This window comes from Labeo rohita, chromosome 8 (assembly GCF_022985175.1).
Source record: "Labeo rohita strain BAU-BD-2019 chromosome 8, IGBB_LRoh.1.0, whole genome shotgun sequence".
NCBI classification, from domain to species: domain Eukaryota; kingdom Metazoa; phylum Chordata; class Actinopteri; order Cypriniformes; family Cyprinidae; genus Labeo; species Labeo rohita.
Window position 1 is genome coordinate 32,476,914 of NC_066876.1, and position 27,921 is coordinate 32,504,834.

The 27,921-nt window shown below is 28.2% G+C and overlaps 1 protein-coding gene across 3 annotated transcripts in view; it reads right to left on the reverse strand.

The window, feature by feature from the left end:
• Window positions 1-27,921, reverse strand: part of cltcl1 (clathrin, heavy chain-like 1) — a 57,455-nt gene that overhangs the window by 22,986 nt on the left and 6,548 nt on the right. For all 3 annotated transcript variants that reach the window (XM_051117275.1, XM_051117274.1, XM_051117276.1), the window contains exons 2-16: window positions 22,283-22,490; window positions 17,961-18,229; window positions 13,991-14,152; window positions 13,795-13,908; window positions 9,463-9,636; window positions 8,008-8,205; window positions 7,719-7,919; window positions 5,975-6,127; window positions 5,762-5,884; window positions 4,915-5,052; window positions 4,075-4,239; window positions 2,947-3,127; window positions 2,690-2,853; window positions 1,000-1,125; window positions 778-920 (exon numbers count right to left, since the gene is read on the reverse strand). In XM_051117275.1, coding sequence (XP_050973232.1) covers window positions 778-920; window positions 1,000-1,125; window positions 2,690-2,853; window positions 2,947-3,127; window positions 4,075-4,239; window positions 4,915-5,052; window positions 5,762-5,884; window positions 5,975-6,127; window positions 7,719-7,919; window positions 8,008-8,205; window positions 9,463-9,636; window positions 13,795-13,908; window positions 13,991-14,152; window positions 17,961-18,229; window positions 22,283-22,490 — 2,519 coding nt within the window. The remainder of the gene's footprint in view (window positions 1-777; window positions 921-999; window positions 1,126-2,689; window positions 2,854-2,946; window positions 3,128-4,074; window positions 4,240-4,914; window positions 5,053-5,761; window positions 5,885-5,974; window positions 6,128-7,718; window positions 7,920-8,007; window positions 8,206-9,462; window positions 9,637-13,794; window positions 13,909-13,990; window positions 14,153-17,960; window positions 18,230-22,282; window positions 22,491-27,921) is intronic.

The window sequence follows — 27,921 nt, forward strand, 5'->3', positions numbered from 1 at the left end:
TAGATCCTTATATATATTATATTATAAAAAATTACATTACGTTATATTAAATTAAGATTGATCACTTTATATTTTTAATTTTTAATAAGCTTTGAATAAAATAACATAGTACATGAAAATGTAAATATATTTAATAGAAAAATTCAAATACAATAAAAAGCAAATATATTACACTGCAATGTTTTATTACAATGTTTAATTTAATTGATTTTGTTGTTATTATTAAGATGAATCACTGTTGTAAAGCAGCTTTGCATAAATGCATCTGCTAATTTAATAAATGCAAATATATTATATTATATTATATTATATTATATTATATTATATTATCGAATTAAGATTAATCTCCATGCTGGATTTCGCAGCTATAAGTAGCTTTGAATAAAAGTATATTATAAAATATTTTGATCTTGACATTTTGATATTATATATTAGATAAAAAATGTTTAATAAGAGAAGAAAAATATAGTATATATCTAACTAAAAATAATCAAGGAATGTTTTCCATTTGTGAGCTTTGACTGAGTATTCATGATACACTGAATATTTACAATATATTAAATACTGTATTTTTTTATTTTTATTGAATACTGCGATAATGCTAAAATAAATATATTATAATAAATATATGAATTATATTATATTAATTTTAAAAATATATCATAAATATCCATTTTCTATATTTTCACTATATTTCTATAAAAAATGCATTTTTTATGTGAGAATCTTGAGAGAGGAAGTGGGTGAGGAGGAAGGACAGGACTTGATCAGATCTACCGGTTTCTTTTTTCCACTTCCTCCACCAGCTGGTCGGTGCTGAAATCTCCTCGTACGGCCAGGATCAGATTCTTGATGGTGTCCTCAGAGCAGTCGACATCCAGCAGACCCCCGACCACCACCGGCAGCCGGCTGGGATTGACCTGCAGCAGAGCAAACACACACATATGAGCACTGCAGATCAGCTGTGTGCGCATGACGTGTTCAGGATGTTCAGTGTACCTTCTGTACGTAGATCTCAATGTATTTCTGCAGGCTATTGCGGTACAGGTAGAGCACGAGATCGTGGACGAAATCGAAGCGGTCGCACACGATGATCAGAGGAAGCTGATCAGTGAGTTTGGCTTCCTGTCCAATGACATGACAAAAAACATGATTACAAATACAAATCAAGTCCATTTGATGAGTCCATGTGCTTTACTGGCATCACAAACAAAGCTACACTTCTATTTTTAAACAGAATTATAATGCATTTATACACATCAATAAACAATCAAAAATCTATTATATTATTAATTATTATCACATTTATTAATAAAAGATAAATGCAAAAAGGAGAAAAATAATATTCATTTATCATTAAATTATTCATTAAATTAAAAATTGGAAAAGTAAGCTAATGGTAAATGTTTTTATTGTTATTAACTCAATTCACATAATTAAATTGTTAAAAATTAAATAAAAAATGTAAATTTAAGCCAGTGTTTAATATTTTTGTTATTAATTAAATTCAACTTATTCAATTAAAATAAACTGTTAATTGTTAATAATCAAATGTAAAATGTAAATATAAGCTAATGTTGAATTTTTATTTTATTGTTAATTATTCAATTCAGTTTATTCAGTTAATGTACATAAATTCTCAATAATTACACAAATGTAAATTAAGATAAATCAGTGTAAATCAGTGTTGAATGTTTATTTCTGTTGATTTTATTCAATTCATTTAATTAATTTAAATAAATGTTTTATTAAATTCAAAGATGTCATGAATCCAATTTAATTTATTCAAATAATTAAAATAATGAATTAAATTAAAAATGTGAATTTAAGCCAGCATTTAATGTTTATTGTTATTAATTCAGTTCAACTTATTTAAATAAACTGTTAATTGCTAATAATTAAATGTAAAACTTTTAATATAAACTTATTTTGAATGTTTATTTTATTGTTAATGATTCAATTCATTCATTTAATTTAAATAAATTGTTAATAATTAAATAAAAATGTATATTAAGATAATGCTGAATTTTGTTTTATTCATTAATTCAACTCAATTAAATTAAATGGTTAATTTTTTATGTTAAACTAATGTTTATTTTATTGTTAATAATTTAATAAAATCTACTGATTAAAATAAATTGCTAATAATTAAATTCAAAATGCAAATTTAAGCCAGGGTTGAATGTTTATTTCTGTTAATTTGATTAATTTCATTCAACTGTTTAAAATAAATGGTTAATTAAATAAATTTTTATTTTATTGTTATTAATTCAATTTAATTTATTCAATTAATTAAAATACATTGTCAATAACTAAACCAAAAACTATCAATGTCAGCTAATGTTGAATGTTTATTTTATTGTTATTTATTTAATTCAACTTATTCAAAAATTGTTAATTGGATGTAAAACTTTAATGTAAGTTATATCTAATGTTTATTTTATTATTACTAATTTAATTCAATAAATAAAATATAATGTTAATTTGATTAAAAAAATTTATTTAGTTTTTTAAATGATGTTATTTTTATTACCATAACTCACCTGTATTAATGCTTCTGTTATACAATATTGTGATAAACAATTGTCGAAAAAAGTCACAAATATGAAGACAGATGCACTAAACTGGATATATGAACAGATTTTATTGAACTGAATGCATTAATAAGCTTGGTTTCTCTTTCTTGTACCTTAAGGAAGTTCTTGACACGCTCTGCGTTGTAGCAGTTGCTCTCTCGACAAACGCGCTCCACCTCTTTGATCTGACCCGTCTTACATGCCGCCTGAATGTACTTGAAGTGCACATCGGGGTCCTGACTGAAGTTCACGATAGAGCCCAGAAAATAAAACAGACCTGAACGAGACACACAAAAATGAGGAATCATTCACCAAAACCAGTCTTAAACTCCTCTGAAGCTTTACAAACAGACATTCATGAGCGTCTCACCCTCATAACTCTTGAAGGACTCAAAAAGCTCCACCAGCGTCTGCGTTCCCAGCTGCTCGTGGTACTTGGTCGCAACCTGAACGCTCAGCTGCAAGTTTTGACGCAGGTTTGCGGCCAACATGGCCCTTAAACACTCAATGGAGTCCCCAACAGACAGAGAGCCAAAGAAATTCACCAACCACTGACAGATAAAGAGAAGTAGTACACTGTTAAATGTTCAATACTACTCTGACAGAGAGAGAAAAAAAAAAAAAAAAAAAAAATATATATATATATATATATATATATATGAATTTGAATTTAATTTAAATATGAATTTAAAAATGTAAACATTTGAATTTAAAATTTAAACATTTGAATTTAAACATTTTAACATTTGAACTAAAAATGTAAACATTTGAATTTAAACATGTGAATTTACAATGTAAACATCTGAATTTGAATTTATAATGTTAACATTTGAATTTAAAATTTAAACATTTGAATTATTTAAAATTTAAACATTTGAATTTAAAATGTAATCATTTGAATTTCAAAACAAAAATAGAATTTAAAATATTTTAAATACACAAAAGGTTACTCTGCAATAAAAAAAACTGCAAGTTTTATAAAATAAACTATATAAACTATAAGTTTGCACTGCTGCTGACTTCTGCATGTAATGCTCATTCCATATGCAAAGATGTTAGCCAATCACGCCCCTTCAAATGTATCTTACAAATCAGCACCTACATTCAGGGTAGAAAATGACCATTTGTTAAAATATAAACATTTGAATTTAAAATGTAAACATCTGGATTTAAATTTAAAATGTAAACATTTGAATTTGAATTTAAAATTTACACGTTTGAATTAAAAAATAAAAAATTTGAATTTAAAATATTTTTTATATTTACACACAAAAGGTTACTCTTCAATAATAAAAAAAAAATGCATGTTTTTTCACATGCAAAGATGTTCACGCCCCTTCAAATGGATTGTACAAATCAGCACCTAAATTCAGGGTAGAAAATGACCATATGTATTGAAATTATTACCATTTTTGCTGAAAAAATTATATAGATTTTAAGTGCACCTCAGGAAACATTATAAAAATGAGCCTTTTAGCTCTCTCACACATAGACACACCTCAGGGTTGAGCAGGTGTGTGTGTACGATGGCCCGTTTGATGTCGTAGGGGTCGCTGTAATGCTCCAGAGCTCTTTGCAGTAAACCGGCTTTCTCACACAGCTGAGCGATGTGAGCGCGCTCATAGTGAGTGAACATCTGATTCCCCAGGATGGCGTCTGCTACCTGCAAACACACACAGATAATAAACACAACAGGCGAAAGTCTTGTTGTCATATGCTTTTGGTTCGAAATTCGCCTCATTTAAAGTGTTTTCAGACAATCAAACTGGACTGCAATTTTATTTATCTAGCACTTACTAACAGGTTAAAACTACTAAATGATCACATTTGAGCTAAACTTCATCAACAAAATGCAAAACACAAATTAAACATTCATGTTTAACATTCATGTTAATTCTGTCCAAAAGCAGTGTGATTTCAACATTATTTTTTACTTTACATTAGCCATTCTCTGCAGCGTTCATATTTTTTGCTTAAAAATATTAAAAATAATATGAAAATGAAAATATAAATATTAAACTTAAGAAACTTAAATAAACAAAATCTGAAATATTTTAAAGCTAAATATTTAAAATATTTATAAATATAAAATTAATAAACATCAATAAATACTATAATATTATATAAATAATACTAAAATAACACTAGTTATCAGATGGTTGAAATTAAAAATAAATAAATAAAATTGAAACTAAAAAAATTAAAACAAATGCTATCAATAAATCTTATAATAACTTACAGATAATACTAAAATAACACTGGTTCTCAATCAAAAGTTCAAAGTTAAAGGTCAAAGTTAAAAAAAATTAAATGGTTAAAAAGAATTTAATTGGTTTACCTGAGGGGCGTGAATAAGGTTCATCTCCAAGAGGCGTGTCTGCAGAGGCCCCTCCTCTGGTCTGTTGTTCTTCAGAGCGTCCAATAGGAATGAAGTACACTGCTGCACTAGATTCCCCTCCATAAAGACATCCACCACCTGAAAAATACACAAACACACACACACAGGGTCAGTGATGAGTGCAGTCACAGTGTGGATCAGTGCTATTTTTTTAACTACTTTTTTAAATAATTTAAAAATTAGTTTACTTGTTTTTATATTTTCTGTTTCAATTTGAATGTTTTAGTAACTGTTTTTTATTTTTAGATTTTCTGTTTTTATTTTAATTAAAGTTTTAGTAACTAGTTTTTTTATATTTTAATTTCTAGTTTCAGTAACTGTTTTTTATTTTTATATTTTAATTTTAATTAAAGTTCTAGTTTTTATATTTTCTGTTTTTATTTTAATTTGTTAACATATTTTTGTTATTTTTATTTTTTATATTTTCTGTTTTTCTTTTAATTTTAAAGTTCTATTAACTGGTTTTTATTTTTTATTTTAATTTAATTAAAGTTTTACTAAGTAGTTTTTTTATATTTTCTGTTTTTATTTGAATTTTAGTTAGAGTTTTAGTAAGTTTGTTGTGTGCTTTTGTCATTTTTATTATTATTGTAATTATTATTTTAAAAATCTGACACATTTTTTATAGTTTTCGTTAACAAACTTCAAAGAGGACAAGCTTGAGAATTTGGGTTGAGAAAGTAAATATATTGATTTCTAGGAAGCAAACATAGGAAGTGCACTAGATCAATTTTGACAGAGCTCTAGAAATAACTAAATTAGGTGAGTGAGTAAGTGAGTTTGTTACCTGGCTGATGTTGACTAGCGGTTCTTCATCCTGAACCAGCATCTGAGCGAACTGAAGACCCTGATCAGGACCGGATCTCATCACACTCCTCAGCAGCATCACCCAGTCTGGAGAATATCCCATCTGCCCCGAAAAACAGCACATCAATCACATCACATCAGAGCAGAGACACAGACAATGGTGGAACAGAGTGGTTTAAGGAAACGCCGGTACCTTCTTAGCATAGAGGACGATCTTCTGGAACTGACCCGTCTCAGCAAAGCACTGGATGACTTTAGCGGGAACATTCGCTCGCAGGTAAACGCTGAGGGCCAGAGTGACGTCAGCCGCCCTCACCAGATCACCCAACTCCTCCGAACATTCAAGCTGCAGAGCATCATGGGAAAAAATAACTAACCAGACAGCAATCCAGCACTCAGGAGTCACTGTTAACTGATACTAGAACTATTAAAAACAATTTCTAGTAACTGAAATAAAGCTGAAATAAAATGTAAATATGAGAAATGCTGGCAACTAAATGGGAAAAAATACTAAAACTAAGATAAAAAAACTCTAGAAATGAAAATAAATAATAAAAATAATTAATTAAAAAAATAAAAATGGTAAAAAAAAAAAAAAACTAAAATTAAAAACTGAAAATATAAAATAAAAAGCTAATTCAAAACATTAATAAACATTATAACAAGACAATGGACAAGTCATTGTTAACTACTACTTTTAACATTGTTAAAGCTGACAAAATATAAATATTTATAAAATAAATGATAAAATTCTACTTATAAAAAATTATTTTTAAAAATGATCAAATATGAATATTAGATAAAAACTGAAACTGAATAAACTTTAACAAAAATTGAAACATTGGCGACTAAACAAAATGAAGTAATTAAAGGCTGAAGAAAATATAGAAATCTATATAGAAATATAGAATAAAAATGAAAAAACAATAAAAATGACAAAAGCACAACAAAAGCACTAAAACAAACTACAATTAAAATAAAAACTAAAAAAATATATGAAATAAAAGTTAATCCAAAACATAAATAAATACTATAAAAGCATATAAAAAACATAAAAATGACAAAATCACTAAAACAAACTAAAATGAAAATAAAAACTAAAAATATATATAAAATAAAAGTTAATCCAAAACATAAATAAATACTATAAAAAATGTGGTTAAAGTAAACAAGATCATCATTCCACAGAGAGAAGAGAGGGGCGGGGTGAGCAGAGCTCATTTGCATTTAAAGGAACAACACCTTAGAATGAGATGATTTTTGCAGAGCTTATTTTGACAAGGTAAAAAGGGTGTTGTTTTACAAAACCATTGAGAATTTTTAATCCAAGTATAAAAGAGACTTTTCATTAAGACCCTGAAGAATCATATCAACTTGTGGAAAATGGGCATCTGATGACCCCTTTAAATCTGTCTAAAAATGCTGTCTAAACTTAACTTTTATTTTCCAAGCTTCATAAATGCACAGATATGTTGAAATAAAACAATTAAAATGAGCTGATAAGTAATAAATGAGCCTCTGGACCACAAAACCAGTCTTAAGTAGCACAGGTATATTTGTAGCAATAGCCAACAATACATTGTACGGGTTAAAATTACTGATTTTTCTTTAAAAAATTATTAGGATATTAAGTAAAGATCATGTTCCATGAAGACATTTTTGTAAATGTCCTACCGTAAATCTATCAAAACTTAATTTTTGATTAGTATTAATCCTCTGGACAACTGGCGATTTTCTCAATATTTTGATTTCTTTGCACCCTCATATTCTACATTTTCAAATAGTTGTATCTCGGCTAAATATTGTCACCATAACAAACCATACATCAATTTATTCAGCTTTCAGATGATGTATAAATCTCAGTTTCAAACAATTGACCCATATGGCTGGTTTTGTGGTCCAGAGTCACAAATGGGAGAAACAAACTAGTTTTCCACCTTCTCTCCCTTGAGCCATTTCTCCAGCAGCTGTGTTCGTCCCTGCTGCAGCACCGGCCTGCACAGCTCCACCGACTCAAGCTTATTGAGCTGCCCGCGGTCCAGCAGAACCCCGAAATACTGCAGCAGAGGAGACGGCTGGCCGCCCTGAGCCGGGACCGCCTGGAACCGCCGGATGGTCTCTGCCGTTCGCAAGACACCCTGAGAAACAGAAAGAGGGTTCAGTGCTTCTTGACAGTGACTCAGTGTGACTCAGGTTTGAGATCCGTATGTGTGTGTTTTTCAGGACCTTGGGAGCCGACGCAGCGACTTTGGCCGCCTCCGTGTAGCTGCCCTGAGAGAAGAGCGTGTTGAACTTGTGTGTCAGAAGCTCCTCGGCTCCGGGAAGATCGCTGCGTAATGCCAAACGCAACGCCAGCTCGGGATTCTGCAGCACGTTAGTCACGTAATTTACGATGTTGTCCTCCTCCACACACACAGACAACACCTAAACACACACACATTTTGTAACACACGTAATAAGACACATGGAGAGAAGAAAAGAGAAGTTAGCCATAAATTTGATCTTCTGAACAAACTGGGCTGAAAATCTAAAACAATTATTATTTTAAAATACGTTTTTTATAATGATAATAATTATTAATAATAATAATATTAATCTTTCTTTTCTTTCTTTCTCTCTTTTTCTTTCTTTTTTTCTTTCTTTCAATTCTTTATTTATTTATTCATAATTATACATTTATATTTCATTATAATTATAATTTGGAATGCTTGCTTCTAATTGGTAAATTGTCATTTCAAAAGCTGTTTTTTAATTATTGTATTTAATTATTATATTTATTTAGTTTTATTTTTAGTTGAAAAAATAAAATATAGTTTTAATTATTTTATTTTTTGTTATAAATGTAACTCATTTGTCAATTGTCATTTAAAAAGCTGTTATTCTGATGAATGAATTTAATTATTATGTTTATTTAGTTTCAATTATTATTTAATTTTTAGTTATAAAACAAAAATTTAGTTGTAATTATTACTTAATTTTTAGTTATAAATGCAACTAATTGGTCAACTGTCATTTTAAAAGCTGTTATTTTTAATAATTTGTATTTATTTAATTCTAATTGTTATATTTAGTTAGAATTACAACTTAGGCATACTGAACATCGTTGGTCAATTGTCAATTTAAAAGCTGTTTTTTAAATTATTGTATTTAATTATTATATTTATTTAGTTTTAATTACTATTTTATTTTTAGTTATAAAAATGTTTTTCTTTTTTTAATTACTTATAATTCCAATTTTTATTTTAGCTTTATTTATACTTATGTCTCTGGAATACATGACCCTCATTTGTCGTTTAAAAAGCTTTTTACTGAATAATTATATTTAATTATAATCAGATTATAAATTCTAATTATTATTTTAGATTTAGTTTTAATTATAACTCTTTCCACAGAATTAAATAATTTATACTCAAACCAATAAACAAACAAACAAAATATAGGTAAACAGATCAAATATATACTAAGCAGCTGAATAACAATAAAACTTGAAGCTTATAACAACAGACAAACCCAGTTCAGTATTTGAATAGATTAGAAAAAGGACATTCAGTATAAAATGTACAACTCTGGACTCCAGAAGCAAGTTTAAATGTGTTAAAGTACACTGTCTGCTAACGTTTTTTTTTTCCTGTTTCTCGTTTAACCTATAATTTTCAGTGTTGCATGTATTGATGTGTGTACCTGCCCCTTCTTATTGACCCCGATGATCCCGGACGTGCTCTCGTGAGCCGCCGTGACGAATATGGTTTCAGCGCTGATGCGGTTCATGTAAATGCACACGCCCGACTCCAGATCATACATGTGAAAATAACCGTATTTAGTGATGAGGTAGATGACGCCGTGCTTAGTGCCGATCTGAGAGAGAAAACAAATTAATTCAAGTTACTCATCTGTCATCAGTTAGTTAATAGTGATGCCCATTTTTAGTGGAAGTTAATTTTTCCATTAATTTTTGCCAATAGGGTTTTTTTTTAAAAAGTCTTTGTTGTTATAAACCATTAACCAAACCAGTTAGCTACGAGGAGAATCAAAAAAGTTAAAGCAAAAAAGTATTGGAAAATGACAAGAAAAAGACAAGACTATGATCTTAACAACTTTAATACGTAAAAAACTACAATCCCGTGAAGCACTGCGAATGACCAGTGCTGGGTAGTGATGGATTACATGTAATCTGGATTATGTAATCAGATTACAAAACATAAATGCTTGTAATTAGATTATAGTACATTTTAAATGCTCATAATCAGATTACAGTTACTTTTTTATGGATTACATGAGTACTTGATTTTATTTACACACTGGCAGCAAATTATATATATTTTATTGATTTTCCCTAATTCTTCTTTTTTCCCCTTTTAAAGTTTCCTCGCTAAAAATTGCACTAAGTATCATACTCTTTATCGTTGAAAATGTTGGACATGTAAAGTCATTATTGTTTTCATTTTTATTCATGTTTGTTCATGTAATGCAGGGATTCACAAGCCTATATTTTCCAGCCAAACCACTTTGACACAAAACATTTACATAAAATATCCCTGAGGAAGTTAATATTTCAATAATTTAACAAGACATTTGCATGTTCGCAGTTCTCAGTTTTTGGTTACACAGACATGCAGGTAAACAAATTCAGTATGTCTACTTTTAGTGTTCAAGTTCTTTTTTTTTATTTTGCATTTTATGATTAATTATTAGCTTTTTATTGGCTCAATCATACCTACTGTAGTTCTTACATTAAGCCCAGTTTGTGAAACCCTGGAGTAATGTTTAATGCATTTTATGATGTCAAAGAAAGAAATATGTTTCCTTTCTCTGTGCTTTTTTATCACTGTGGTACATGTAATAGCAAGTTAGGTAATAAAAAATAAAATAATATACTCAGCACTGCCAATAACGTGACTAAATTAAATATTTGTTTCATTGTTCTCAAAAAGTAACCGAAAAGTAACTGAAAAAGTAATCAGGATACAACAGTTCATAAAAAATGTATTTAATCATAATAAATGTATACTATAATATTAAACACAAAATGAAGAGTTTCAACAAAAACAACAAAAAACAAAATAAAATATTTTAAATAAAAGGTGCTTTTTACACTGACCAAAATTATAGATGCAACACTTTTGTTTTTGCCCCCATTTTTCATGAGCTGAACTCAAAGATCAAAGAAGACTTTTTCTATGTACACAAAAGGCCTATTTCTCTCAAATATTGTCCACAAATCTGTGTTAGTGAGCACTTCTCCTTTGCCGAGATGATCCATCCACCTCACAGGTGTGGCATATCAAGATGCTGATTAGACAGCATGATTATTACGCAGACCACATGTGACCACACCGGCCCAGGACCTCCACATCCAGCATCTTCACCTCCAAGATCGTCTGAGACCAGCCACCCAGACAGCTGCTGCAACAATCGGCTTGCATAACCAAAGAATTTCTGCACAAACTGTCAGAAACTGTCTCAGGGATGTTCATCTGCATGCTCGCGTCCTCATCAGGGTCTCGACCTGACTGCAGTTCGTCATCGTAACTGACTTGAGTGGGCAAATACTCACATTTGATGGCGTCTGGCACTTTGGAGAGGTGTTCTCTTCACAGATGAATCCCGGCTTTCACTGTACTGGGCAGATGGCAGACAGCGTGTATGGCGTCGTGTGGGTGAGCGGTTTGCTGATGTCAACGTTGTGGATTGAGTGGCCCATGGTGGCGGTGGGGTATGTTATGGACAACAAACACAGATGCATTTTATTGATGACATTTTGAATGCACAGAAATACTGTGACGAGATCCTAAGGCCCATTGTTGTGCCATTCATCCACGACCATCACCTCATGTTGCAGCATGATAATGCATGGCCCCATGTTGCAAGGATCTGTACACAATTCCTGGAAGCTGAAAACATCCCAGTTCTTGCATGCCAGCATACTCACCGGACACGTCACCCATTGAGCATGTTTGGGATGCTCTGGATCGGCGTATACGACAGCGTGTTCCAGTTCCTGCCAATATCCAGCAACTTCGCAGTGGACCAACATTCCACAGGCCACAATTAACAACCTGATCAACTCTATGCGAAGGAGATGTGTTGAACTGCGTGCGGCAAATGATGGTCACACCAGATACTGACTGGTTTTCGGAGGCCCCCCCCAACCCCCAATACAGTAAAACTGCACATTTTAGAGTGCACTTTTATTGTGGCCAGCCTAAGGCACACCTGTGCAATAATCATGCTGTCTAATCAGCATCTTGATATGCCACACCTGTGAGGTGGTTGGATTATCTTGGCAAAGGAGAAGTGCTCACTAACACAGATTTAGACAGATTTGTGAACAATATTTGAGAGAAATAGGCCTTTTATGTACATAGAAAAAGTCTTAGATCTTTGAGTTCAGCTCATGAAAAATGGGGGCAAAACAAAAGTGTTGCGTTTATAATTTTGGTCAGTGTATATCATTCTGGCACATTTAATAGTAAGTCAGGTAAAAAGTAACCTAAAAGTAATCAGATGACATTACCTAAAATGAGTAACCTAGATTACATTACTAACTACAGTTTTATGAAGAAATCTGTAATCAGTAACGGACTACCATTTTTTTTTTTTTTTTTTAAAAAAGAAAAGTAACATACCCCACACTTTGAATAATGTGATTAAATAGAATATTTATAAAAATGTATTCTATATTTTATTTAATCTTTATTTCAGTTACTGAAAATGATTTCAAAAGTTTTAGATGTTCTTGAAAAATGTAAGATTAATATAATAAATAATTTTATAAAATAAAAATCAAATCAAAATACAGCATTTTAAAAAAAAAATGCATTTAATCATAATACATTTAAACATAAAATGAAGAGTTTCAACAAAAACAACAACAAACAAAATAAAACATTAAAATTAAATTAAAATTAAGTGTTTTTTATATCAATGTGGTAGGTAAAAAGTAACCTAAAAGTAATCGAAAAAGTAATCAGATTACATTACCTAAAAATGAGTAACCTAGATTACATTACTAACTACAGTTTTATCAAGTAACCTGTAATCAGTAATGAACTACAATTTTAAAAAGTAATCAGCACTGCGAATAATGTAATTCAATTAAATATTTGTTTCATTTTGTTTTTTATTCAATATCTTTATTTTACTTCATCTTTATTTCACTTACTGAAAATGATTTTTAAAAGTTTTAGATGTAAAATTTAATTAATAAATAATTTAATAAAATAAAAATCTAATCTAAATACAACATTAAATGAAAATGTATTTAATCATAATAAATTTAAACTTAAAACAAAGTGTTTCAACAAAAAGAACAACAAACGAAATAAAATGTTAAAATTAAATTTTAAATTAAATAGAACGACCTGTGGACGTGCATCCCAGAGCCTGTGCTACACGAGCTTTTGTGCTTAAAAAGCATACAAATTTTTATTTTTCGAAAACAATGACCAATCATTTTGCTAGAAAACGATCCTTCTTCCTCAGCTGGATTGTTTAGAGCCCTTTCAAGCCGCATTTAAACTACATTTTGGAAGTTCAAAATCGGGGCACCATAGAAGTCCATTATATGCAGAAAAATCCTGAAGTGTTTTCCTCAAAAACCATAATTTCTTTACGACTGAAGACAGAAAGACATGAACATCTTGGATGACAAGGGGGTGAGTACATTATTTGTAAATTGTTGTAAAGATCTGAGCTAAAGATCTGTTATGGTGCACTCTGCTCGCTGCAACTCTCTGATTGGTGGAATTTTCTAGACAGCATTATGGGTAATGTAGTTTTACACTACAAATTCTGCTATTAAACCTGATTATTTAAAAAAAAAAGTTAATGCGTACATATGGGTTTAGCATAAGCATATACAATCAATAAACAACCTCAGAACTCACAACAGCTTTGTTTTTAAAGGTTTGTCAGTTATTGTTAAATATCAATTTCCCTATGGGGAAAATGAATGGAGTTTTTACTTCCGGAAGCAACTGTCAATTGTGCTCTATAGTGTGGTAAAGGTTAGACCTGCATGGCCACAGGAAAGTCCGTCTGCGCTTCAGGAGGGAAAAACACGTCCACTGCTTTCTTAGTGAACGGCTGGTTACCGGCCTGAGGCTGACCAACCTCGATGATGTGCAGCTGGAGAACACAAAAAACAGATAACACATAAACACACTTAATGTAAAAGCTGTATGAATGTGATGCCATCTAATGCCATCACCTTTCCTCCAGCCTGCCCTCTGACAGAGAAGCAGAAGAGCGTTGAAGCGTTTGGGTTTCCCTCCAGTTTATAATGTCCAAACGCAGCTGCGTGACCCTCGATGGGCTGAGAAACCTTACGGTCCACAGAGAACAACTGCATGGCACCGACAACACGATTTTGCTGCAGGAGCCAAAGACAAAAAGAGAGATTCACTCACCCAAACTGACATTCACAAAATAACTTATTTATTTATTAAGGATGAACTGATCAAACGTGACAGTAAAGACTTTTATAATGTTACAAAAGATTTCTATTTCAAATTAATGCTGTTCTTTGGAATTTTCTATTCATTTGTGAAAAAAAAGTATCAGTTTCCACAAAAATATTGTTTTCAACATTGATAATAATCAGAAATGTTTGTTGATCATCAAATCAGCATATTAGAATGATTTCTGAAGGATCATGTGACACTGAAGACTGGAGTAATGATGCTGAAAATTCAGCTTTGATCACAGAAATAAATTCAGAATATATTCACATTTTTTAAGTTTCTATTTTTTATTTCTATTTTTTATTTATTTCATAAAAAGCTTTAGCTTTATTTTATAAATAAAAAAAAGGTTAATAAAATAATAAATGTTATTATATACGTTTTATTTTGTTTTTTTAAGGTTACACTTTTCAGTAAATGTCTATATTTTATTTAATCTTTTTCAAAAAATTATTATGAATTAAAAATTATTTTTAATACTTCTGGATTGTTCTTGAAAAAATGTAAGATTAAATTAATAATAATGGGATTAAATAAAAAAAAAAATCAATACAATTAATAGAAAATAATCATAATAAAATTTAAACAAACTTTTATTTCTATTTTTATTTATTTCTAAAAAGCTTTAGCTTTATTTTATAAATAAAAAATAAAAATTAATAAAATAATACAAAAATTAAAATTAAATACATTTATTAATGTTTACGCTTTTCATTCAGTGTCTATATTTTATTTAATCTTTTTAAAAAAAATTATTAATTTAAAATTATTTTAATAGTTTTGTATTGTTCTTGAAAAATGTAAGATTAAAGTAATACTTTCATAAAATGAAAAGAAAATTACAACAGTTAATGAAATTAATTTAATCATAATAAATTTAAACAAACATTTATTTCTATTTTTTGTCATTTCTAAAAAGCTTTAGCTTTATTTTATAAATAAAAAAATAAAAGTTAATAAAATTATTTAAAAAAATAAAATTAAATACATTTATTTTATTTAAATTTGAATCATTTCAGTACTTAAGCTAGTTTTATTGTTTTTTAAGTTTACGTTTTTCATTCAATGCCTATGTTTTACTTAATCTTTTTCAAAAAATTATTATTAATTAGAAATAATTTTTAATAGTTTTGGAATGTTTTCAAAAAAATGTAAAATTAAATTAATAATAATTTCATAAAATGAAACATTTAATTACAACAGTTAATAAAAAATTAATTTAATCATAATAAACTTAAACTTTTATTTTCATTTATTTCTAAAAAGCTTTAGCTTTATTTTATAAATAAAACAATAAAAGTTAACAAAATAATAAAAAAAATTAAATTAAATTAATTTATTTTATTTAAATTGTAATCATTTCAGTACTTGTTTTATTGTTTTTTAAAGTTTACGTTTTTCATTCAATATCTATATTTTCAAAATCTTTTTCAAAACATTATTATAAATTAAAAATAATTTTTAATAGTTTTAGATTGTTATTGAAAAATGTAAGATTAAATTAATAATAAATAATTTAATGAAATGAAAAATATCTAATTACAACAGTTAATAAAATTAACTTAATCATAATAAATGTATACTTTCAACAAAAAACAGCAACATTTAAAATAAATCATTTAAAATTAAATAAAAATATACATTTAAAATAAAAACACAAAATAAAAAAAGATATATAAAATTATTATATAATTATATAATTATCATTCAAAATGTAAAATTAAATTAATAATTTTTTCAAGAAAAAATGTAAATAAAACACTTGCTAAAAATTAAATTGCAAGAAGTAAATTCAGGATTCTGAGAAGAGAAATATGAAATATAAACTCAATTCTGAGAAAGGAAGTTTTTTTTTTTTTTTTTTTTTTTTTTATCACCTGTATGTACAGTGGGTACGGAAAGTATTCAGACCCCCTTAAATTTTTTACTCTTTGTTATATTGCAGCCATTTGCTAAAATCATTTAAGTTCATTTTTTTTTCTCATTAATGTGCACACAGCACCCCATATTGACAGAAAAATACAGAATTGTTGACATTTTTGCAGATTTATTAAAAAAGAAAAACTGAAATATCACATGGTCCTAAGTATTCAGACCCTTCACTGTGACACTCATATATTTAACTCAGGTGCTGTCCATTTCTTCTGATCATCCTTGAGATGGTTCTACACCTTCATTTGAGTCCAGTTGTGTTTGATTATACTGATTGGACTTGATTAGGAAAGCCACACACCTGTCTATATAAGACCTTACAGCTCACAGTGCATGTCAGAGCAAATGAGAATCATGAGGTCAAAGGAACTGCCTGAAGAGCTCAGAGACAGAATTGTGGCAAGGCACAGATCTGGCCAAGGTTACAAAAACATTTCTGCTGCACTTAAGGTTCCTAAGAGCACAGTGGCCTCCATAATCCTTAAATGGAAGACGTTTGGGACGACCAGAACCCTTCCTAGAGCTGGCCGTCCGGCCAAACTGAGCTATCGGGGGAGAAGAGCCTTGGTGAGAGAGGTAAAGAAGAACCCAAAGATCACTGTGGCTGAGCTCCAGAGATGCAGTCGGGAGATGGGAGAAAGTTGTAGAAAGTCAACCATCACTGCAGCCCTCCACCAGTCGGGGCTTTATGGCAGAGTGGCCCGACGGAAGCCTCTCCTCAGTGCAAGACACATGAAAGCCTGCATGGAGTTTGCTAAAAAACACCTGAAGGACTCCAAAATGGTGAGAAATAAGATTCTCTGGTCTGATGAGACCAAGATAGAACTTTTTGGCCTTAATTCTAAGCGGTATGTGTGGAGAAAACCAGGCACTGCTCCAATACAGTCCAATCACCTGTCCAATACAGTCCCAACAGTGAAGCATGGTGGTGGCAGCATCATGCTGTGGGGGTGTTTTTCAGCTGCAGGGACAGGACGACTGGTTGTAATCGAGGGAAAGATGAATGCAGCCAAGTACAGGGATATCCTGGGCGAAAACCTTCTCCAGAGTGCTCAGGACCTCAGACTGGGCCGAAGGTTTACCTTCCAACAAGACAGTGACCCTAAGCACACAGCTAAAATAACGAAGTAGTGGCTTCACAACAACTCTGTGACTGTTCTTGAATGGCCCAGCCAGAGCCCTGACTTAAACCCAACTGAGCATCTCTGGAGAGACCTAAAAATGGCTGTCCACCAACGTTTACCATCCAGCCTGACAGAACTGGAGAGGATCTGCAAGGAGGAATGGCAGAGGATCCCCAAATCCAGGTGTGAAAAACTTGTTGCATCTTTCCCAAAAAGACTCATGGCTGTATTAGATCAAAAGGGTGCTTCTACTAAATACTGAGCAAAGGGTCTGAATACTTAGGACCATGTGATATTTCAGTTTTTCTTTTTTAATAAATCTGCAAAAATGTCAACAATTCTGTGTTTTTCTGTCAATATGGGGTGCTGTGTGTACATTAATGAGGAAAAAAAATTAACTTAAATGATTTTAGCAAATGGCTGCAATATAACAAAGAGTGAAAAATTTAAGGGGGTCTGAATACTTTCCGTACCCACTGTACATCATACTGCAAAGTTCAGAGAATCTTTCCCCCGACAATCAGCACAGAAACGTGAAAAATGAGTGTTGAATCTGTGTAGTCGTCCCAATATATCATGCATCCCTACTTTAAAGTGCTGGAGCAGCAAAACTGAAAGATGAATTACCTCCATGCACACACACACACGCACACACGCTCACCTGTGCCGATATCCCGATGAGCAGGAGCCACTTCTGCTGCTCGTCTGTTCTGTAGTTGATGATCTGGCATCCGGCAAGGCTGGCGTGACGATCGAACATCTTGATTGGCTGAGAGTCTCCCTCCATGCTCCAATGATAGACGGCCGTGTCCGTAACCAGAGCGACGGTGTTAACCGAGATCCACTTCCAGAACAGGACTTCATCGGTCATGGTGTGAGCCTTCACTTTACTCTTCATCTCCATGTTAAAGATCTGCAGCGTCCGCGCCGCTGGAGGACACACACCACACGCCACCTTTGACCTTTGACCTTTGACCTCACACAACACTGAATATCAGCAGCGCTGGACGCAAACATGATAACTCAAATACTTTGTTCTGTTAGTTTTTAGCTTTGAAATGCCCCAAAATGGTGTAGATTAGTTGTTTATTTAATGCATTTACTAATAAAAACAAAATAAAACATTACAATTAACTTCATCAAAAGAACGAAAATGAAAGTAGTTTTGGAGATACAGTAGAGCAAGTTATTGCATTCTGATGAAAGATTATGAAGACAAACTAGAATAGCATGCGCTGATAAATCATTCACATTTACACCAGAAATGTAAATTATGGAAGTGAATATTGATTTAATGTTGACTCTGAAAGTGATATCCCCCAACACTGATTATCATTGTTGAATATAAGAAATAATCTACTACTGTACTTTAATTAATCATTATCATTCATCACAAACAGAGATGAGACAATAACTGTGTGCAGCACTGAAAACATGCATCAGTGTTATTGCTGTATTAATTATATTTTTATAATATTTATTAATATTTTGAATTAGCTTTTATTTTTATAATTATATTTTCATTCTAATTTTTTCTGAAGTTTATTATTTTATTATTTTATTTCTAAGCAGCTTTATCTTTGATTTTAGTTTTAATCATTTTTGTACTTAAGCTCATTTCAGTTAGTTTAAATTTATACTTTTTTATTTTATTTTTTTTATTTATTTATTTATTTTTTTTTTTTACCAAACCATTTTAGAAAAAAAACTTTTACATCGCAAAAATGTAAGATTAAAATGAATAAATTATTTTATTTTATTTTATTTTAAAATTGTAAGAATGTAAAATTAAAGCCAATAATTAAAATAAAAATAAATATGAAATAATAAACATGACTTAAATTGAATTTAATAAATTGACATATAAATAAATAATTCGTAATTAAATAAATTAATCATAAAAAAATAAATAACTAAAAATCAAAATAAAAGAAAACTTATTACCAACTCTTAACCCTAACAAAAAAATTTCTGCATTTTTACATTTTTTATTTTATTTCATTTCATTTCATTTCATTTTAATAGCCAAGCCATTTTAGAAAAAAATCTTAAACATGTAAGATTAAAAAGACTACATTATTTTATTTTATAACTGTAAAATTTAAAAATGTAAAATTAAAATAAATATGAAATAATGAACATTAATTAAACTGAATTTGATAAATGAATAAATACATGAATAAATAATTTATTAATGATTTATTAATAATAATTCCTAATTAAATGAATAAATCATAAAAAATAAATCACTCAAAATAAATACTGAAAATAAAAGAAAATCTATTACTAAATCTAAACCCTAACAGAAAGATTTCTGCATTTTTACATTTTTAATTTATTTTATTTTAATTACCAAACCATTTTAGAACAAAAAACTTAAACATGTGAGATTAAAATGAATTAATTATTTTATTTTATCTTATGTTATAACTGCAAATTGTAAAAATGTTAAATTAAAATTAATAATAAACATAAAAATAAATATGAAATAATGAGCATGAATTAAACTGAATTTGATAAATGAATAAATAAATACAAAGTAATTAAATAAATAAATCATAAAAACTATTGAAATGAAACCCTAACAGAAAAATGACTGCATTTTTACATTTTTATTTTATTTTATTTTGATTACAAAACCATTCTAGAAATAAAATCTTTTAAATCTTAAAAATGTAAGATTGAAATGAATCAATTATTTTAAACAAAAAACAAATCAATATGCACCACTTACTCAAAATGTATAAAATCATAAAAAATAAAAACATTAAGTAATTTTAAAATGAAAAAGAACCAAATTATAAATTAAAACATTTACTAAAAATTATAAAAATGTAAAATTAAAAGGAATCATTTTAAAAAATAAATTACAAATAAAATGCTTGCTAAACAAATGAAATCATAAAAATGTCAAATTAAATAAATTATTAAGAAAAGTTTTATGAATATTAGATATCTCAGTTACAGTTCAAATAACAGCACAGACAGACAGACTAAGCGGGATCACATGATCTGCGTGATTACAGATTACACACCACAAAGCACTTAATGTCTAAGGGGTTCATGAACCAGGATGTGATGAGCAAAAGGCTCATCAAGAGCATGTCGATAAAGCTGGACGAGCAGGAATGTTTCACTGTAAATAATCAGGCCGTATCGAACATGCATTCTTTACAGTATGACTCACGATTAGTGCTTGATTTCATTCCTGAAACTTGCGATTCAGCTCAGACGCCTTTAACAAGTTACAAAATATAATATGTGGTGATATGCGTCCTGTAATGAATTGTATTAGATAAAAAATAAAAGATAATACAATAAATAATAAAACAAAAATGCTCAAAATAAAACTTTCTTATAATATTTTTATTTTTACATTTTTAATCTAACATTACGATTTTTTTGTGATTTGTTCACTGTGATTTGTTTTTTATTGTAATTTTAAAATAAAAAACAATTTTAAATAAAGATTTTTTTTAAATAATCAAAATAAACCACTTACAAAAAATTAAAACGCTGAAAACTAAATGAAATTTAATAATAAATAATAATAATAAAAAATACTACAAATAAAACTCTAAAATGCAAACTTAAAAATAATATTTTTATTTTTAACATTTTATGATTTGTTTACTGTAATTTGTTTTTTATTGTAATTTATTTTTTTTAAATAAAAAACAATCTAAATAAAGCAAATGTAATATTAAAAATGTAAAATTAAAAAGAAATAAATCATCAAGACAGTAAAACACTTTATTAGCACTTTAACACTTAACACTTTATTTAATATTAAAAATGTAAACTTAAAATTAATCAGTAATTAAACATTAAAAACACTTACAAAAAATGAATTAAATACTAAAATTTAAACTTAATAAATAATTAAAATAAAATAAATAACATTTAAAAAATGTAAAAGAAAAAACAAATAAAACAAAAAATGAATTAAAATATTCAGTTAATTAAATTAATTAATTTGAATCAAACACTTAAAAATACTATAATACAAAAAACTAAAAAATGTAAAAAATAAATTAAACTGAATTGTTAAATAATAAATAATTGTATTTACTGAATTGTTTATTTACTGAATAAACTGAATAATTAAATACTAAAATTTAAACTTAAATAATTTAAATAAAATAAATAATGTAAAAAAAAAGTAAAAGAAAAAACAAATAAATAAAAACAAAAAATGAATTAAAATATTCAGTTAATTAAATTAATTAATTTGAATCAAACACTTAAAAATACTATAATACAAAAACAAAAAAATGTAAAAAATTAATTAAACTGAATTTGACCAATGAATAAATGGAATAACTATCGTGAAATGAACATTTTTAAATTTAAACATTAAATCATAGAAATAATAATAAATAATAAATAAATCAAAATAAATTAAATTAATAAATAATTAAATAAAATTAATCTAAATGTATTTAATACTAAAAAAAAATTAAATAATTTCCAAATTTTCAAAACAAAATAAAAGAAAGTCCATTACCAAATTCTAACGCTAACAAAAAGCGTTTTCCATTTTTACAACTAAACAACTGCTCATTATATTATATTATATAGTTTTGAGAATGTCCCTGGATGTGTGATTTTGTCAGATTTATCTTACTTTTGGGCACAAATTTGTCCCCAAAATGTGGTTTACATACACACAATACTCATGCATATGTCAGGAATCACAGTCATTCTGCCTTCAGCCAACAGGACACAGACGTTTCCATACATATGAGACGTTATATATGTATGTGTGCCGTCAATGATCAGAGCACAGTGACTGACAGGCATCATTCCAGAATGACGGAGAAACTCACCATCTTCAACAAGAGCAGAGCGAGAGCGGTTTAGTGGTTAGAGCAAGAGTTAACATTTCTGAGAAGCATATCAGAGAACAACAACAGCATAATGAAACCTGTCAGACTGATTTGATTAAGCGAGAAAAAACATGAGGCGTGAGCGGATCGGCACCTTTCAGCGCGATGACTTTGCTGGCCGGGTTCATGATGGCGCTGTCTGCCGTGATCGGCCGGCGGATCGGGTTGGTCGGGTCGCTCAGGTCCACGATCACCACCTGGTTCTGCTCGCCCACCTTCTCTCGGATGCAGATGAAGCGGTCCGACTCCATGGTCAGGCAGCTGAAGCCGATGCTGGCCGGGCTCACTCCCAGCGTCTGCAGCTAGAGGGCGACAGGGAAAACGCTCAGAAAAACACTACAGGACTGATTTAATAATGCCAGTGCAATGTTTGATTTTTACAATCATTTAATGACTTTTATATAATTATTACTTGATACAAAAATCATTAAAAAGTAAAATAAATAAATGTATAATAAAAACACTCAAAATCAAACACTTTTTTCCATTAAAGAATTAATCATAAAATTTTATTTCATAATATCATAATAAGTGAAACTAAACACTTTTTTAAAAAATCATAATGTAAAAAGAATGCTTAAATAATTACAAATGAAAATAACATCAAAATAAAACACTTCAAAATTCAATAAATCACAAAATGTGAAATTAAAAATTAAAGTTATTTTAAATGTATTTTTAATTTTCTATTTTACAATTTTAATTACAGTTAAATTTTAAAATGTAAAAAAAAAATTAATTCATTTTTAGTTTTAAATTCAAGTTTAAATTTTACATTTTTAAAAATTAAAATGAATAAATAATTCTCATATAAAAATAAGTGTAACTAAACACTTACAAAGTCATAATGTAAAATTAATGCTTACAAATAAAAATAACATCAAAATAAAACGCTTACCAAAAATTCAATAAATCACAAAACGTAAAATTAGAAATTAATGTTTTTATTTTAAAAATTTAAATGTGTTTAAATGTGTTTAAAATGTAATTTCATATTTTATGATTTAATTAATTTTTAATTACTATTAAATTTTAAAATGTAAAAATAAATAAATAAATAAAATTAATTTTTAAAATAAAATTAATGTTTAAATTTTACATTTTTAAAAATTAAAATTAATAAATAATTTTAATATAAAAATGAGTGAAACTAAACACTTACAAAGTCATAATGTAAAATTAATGCTTAAATAATTACAAATAAAAATAACATAAAAATCAAAACACTTACCAAAAATCAATAATAAATCATAAAATATGAAATTAAAAATGAATGTTTTTATTTTAAAATGTATTTTTAATTTTCTATTTTATGATTTAATTCATTTTTAATTACAATTAAATTTTTACATTTTAAAATGTGAAAAATAAATTTTTAAAATTAACTTTTTTATTAAAATTAATATTTAAACTTTACATATTTAAAAATTTAAATGAATAAATAACTTAATATAAAAATAAGCGAAACTAAGCACTTAAAAAAATCATAATGTAAAATTAATGCTTAAATAATTACAAATAAAAATAACATCAAAATAAAACACTTACCAAAAATTCAATAAATCATAAAATGTGAAATTAAAAAATTTAAATGTATTTTTAATTTTCTTTTTGATGATTTAATTAATTTTCAATTAAAATGTCATTTTTTAATTTTAAAAATTACTTTTTTAAATATTTTTTAATTAAAATTAATGTTTATATTTTTAAAATTCAGCAAAATTAATTTTAAAAATGCAAACATTAAATCATAGAAATAATAAAGACAATATTTTTCAAATCAAAATAAAACACAATTAAATCATAAAAAGTAAAATAAAATGAATAAATTAATAATTAAATAAAAATAATCAAAATTTACACTGAAAAATACTAAAATACATATTTAAAAAACTAATCAAAATTAAACACTTGCTAAAACGTATTAAATAATTAAAAGTTACATTAAAATTAATAATGAAAAATAAAAATATAGTAAAACAATTAAATAAAAAAGTAAGACATTGAAAAATAAAAAGAAAACACTTATCAAAAATGTAATTAAAAAAAAAAAAAAATATCAAATTAAAAATAATATTTAAAAAAATAAAAATATTTTAATTTTTTTTTTTTTTACCTGCATGTCACAGCTCAGAGAACTGTGAATGTGTTGCAGTAACTTGAATACTAAAGTTAATAGTTCAGCTCAAAAGGATTCAGCTGACAAAAAACGTTTGGTACTTCCTGCAATAAAGCATCAAGTAATAAAACTTGTGTTAATCAATAGTTTCTGCTCTAACCAGCTGTGAACAGCGTCGAGATTCAATATATTTTGACATCATCTTTGATATTTTCCTCACAGTGAACTCCCACTGGTCCAAAGTCTCAGCACAGCCGTATATTAAATATGAAACGTCCTGATGAGAGCCGGCCCGTTTCATGAGTGCTTGGATCCTACAGACGGGTGAAAGCTCACGTTCTTCGGGGCTCAGGAGTTTCTCTGGGCTCTGAATGATTCACTGTTGAAAAACATGGGAGTAACGCAAACCTGCTGTCCGCCTGACGGGAACACACTGCTTACGCAAGGACTTGGAGATACTGTATAGCAGCCTACGGCCAAAACATACACACTGCGTCAGAGGAAACAGAGTTACAACTCTTTCCTCCCTTTTCTTGTCTCAGCGTTACTGACTCCCTCAAACACACACACACAGACACAGATAGAGGAGTGAGTCTGTGTTTAGGGCTCTAATGAACATCTTCCCTGACTTCACAAAAAACCTGCTGCAAAATCAAGCTCTGTGATTTTTCGGTCTCTAGAAATGGCTTGCCTCTCCGTCTGGATAAGATCCTGAGATTGAACAAGAAATGCAAGCTTTAAAATCAAAAACAATGTTTTTCACTGCAGATTAGGCCACATTTTTGAACAACCAACACGTCATTTACGTACAAGCCGAAACTTACTGAATAAAGTGCACGACTGTCAGCCTGTAAAACATAAATGCCTTCAAACAGAGTATTTTTAAAAATTCAATAAAAAAAAAAACACTTGCCAAAAATGAAATCATAAAAATGTCAGAATTAATAATAATTTAAATAAAGTAAAAACATTAAAAAAAAACGTAAATCAGAAAAACACCAAATTAAAATGATTAAAAAAACGATCAAAATAAAACTACAAAAATATCAAAATTAATCATTTTAAAGTAAAAACATTCAAAAACACTTTCCAAAAATCATAGGCAAATTAAAATAATAAAAAAATACAATCAAAATAAAACACTTGCTAAAAATTATTAAATCATAAATACGTAATTTTAAAGTAAAAACATTTTAAAAACACTCAAAAAATGTAAATCATAAAAACATCAAATTAAAATAATTTTAAAAATACAATCAAAATAAAACACTAAACAAAAAAATCATAAAAATGTCAAAATTAATCATTTTAAAATAAAAACACTAAAAAAAAATGTAAAACAAAAAAACGTCAAATTAAAATAATTTAAAAAATACAATCAAAATAAAACACTAAACAAAAAAATCATAAAAATGTCAAAATTAATAATTTTAAAATAAAAACACTAAAAAAAAAATGTAAAACATAAAAACGTCAAATTAAAATAATTTAAAAAATACAATCAAAATAAAACACTAAAAAATTTGTCAAAGTGAATAATTCTAAAGTAAAAACAAAAAAAAACACTCCAAAAATGTAAATCATAAAAATGTCCAATTAAATTAAATATTTAAAATAAAAAAAATACAATCAAAATAAAACACTACAAAATAAAATAATAAAAATGTCTAAATGAATCATTTTAAAATAAAAACATTAAAAAAACACTCAAAAAATGTAAATCATAAAAATGTCAAATTAAAATAATTAAGTTAAAAAAAAACAATCAAAATAAAACACTTACTAAAAAATAAACTATAAAAATGTAAACATTTAAATAAATGATCCTTTTTTCTATTCCCCTATTTAGCTTTAACTTTTATGTTAACTTATTATTAACTTATTTTTTTATGTTTTTTGATAGATTTATTAATCCTGAGATTGTCTTTTAACAATGCCTGCATGCTTTAAAATTAAAAACTATTTTTTGGGGGGTTTTTTTTACACATTTTTAAATAAGCAAAACACAAGTCATTTGTTTTTGTACAGGCCAAAATTTCCATATGAAGTGCCCTACTGTCAGCATGAAAAATGTAAATATCTGCCTGTTTCTGATACAATTCAAACACAGCTAATCTGATGATTTAATGCAAAGACAATGAGGAAACAAGGCGCTTTAGAAACGTTACGTAACAGGACTCATTTGAATGAAGCTGCCTGCAATTTACACACTGTCTACAGTTTCATACTTACAAGTAAAATGAAAATAAACATACTCACATAGTCAACATTACTAACAGCAATGAATGTTTGTAACCTAATGCTAACATAAGAGAAGTTTTTAATTAAGTCTGGAATAATAAAATAAACAAAAAAAATACAAATCATCAAAATAATTACATACTTAGTTAATCAAATAATATTAAAGTTCCATTTAAATCAATAACTCTAAAATAAAAATAATCAAAATAAAACTTGCTGAAAATTAAATGCCAATGTAAAAATTAAAATATATTAAAAAGACAATCATATTGACAATAAAACACTTGCTAAAAAAATAAATCATAAAAATAAAAAAAACATTTACAAAGAATGTAAAATAAAACATTATTTTATTATTAAAAAAAATAAAAAGTCTATACAAAACCTTGCCAAAAATTTAATAATAAAAATGTAAAATTAAGATAAACAAATATATAGGTATGTAAAACAATAAAAAAAACCATATAAATAGAAATAAATATATAAATAAGAGAGGTTTTAAGAATTATAAAGGACTCTTGTGCTGGTTTAGCTAAACTTGTAAGGGACAAAAATGACATTATTAGTAAAAAAATTCAGTTTGAAGCCAGTCAAACAGCGACTTCAGTATTTTAAAACACTCACATATCAGCCAAATCAGGAGTGGCTTTACATCAGACAGGTTTAAATGAAGGGTTAAACTGTACATATAGTAGCAAAAGATCTGTATGAAAAGCACTGCATCTATATGAGACATCCACACTAAAGTCCCACAGGACACTCAGGATGTAGTGGGGCAGAAAGCTCCAGATGTCCAGTCACACACACACACACACACACAGATCCTAATGAGGAGGAGGTAAACTCATTTCCGATGTGCTCGTCTATGATGATGCTCCATCTCACAGCAGAATGAGATAAAGCAGACGTGGTCAGGAGATTCGCTCTGTCTCTGTCTCTTCCGCTTACTGATCTCTTACCGCAACACATTTACATTCATGCACTTTGCAGATACTTTTATCCAAAATAAATTCAAAGGTAAACATGTGACAATCGTGGGAAATCAGAACTATGACTTTGCTGTTACTAGTGCAATGTGCTAAAATGTAGAGATCAACGTATTATTGCATGCATTATTAATCATACTGGCATTATCATTACAGAATAATTAAAAAAATATAACCTTTCAGCAACTACACACCTTCAAAAATTGGCTGTTTGACTACTCAAAAGCGAATAGAGGAAAACATAACTTCATTAATTTGTGTTTCCTGCTAGCTAAATTTCACATACATAAAAATCTGTCTCTAAAACTGTTTTCTTTACTCATAGTTGATCTAGACAAGTATGTGGAAACTATCTGAAGCTCTGTTCATCCTAAAGCAGTCAAAATT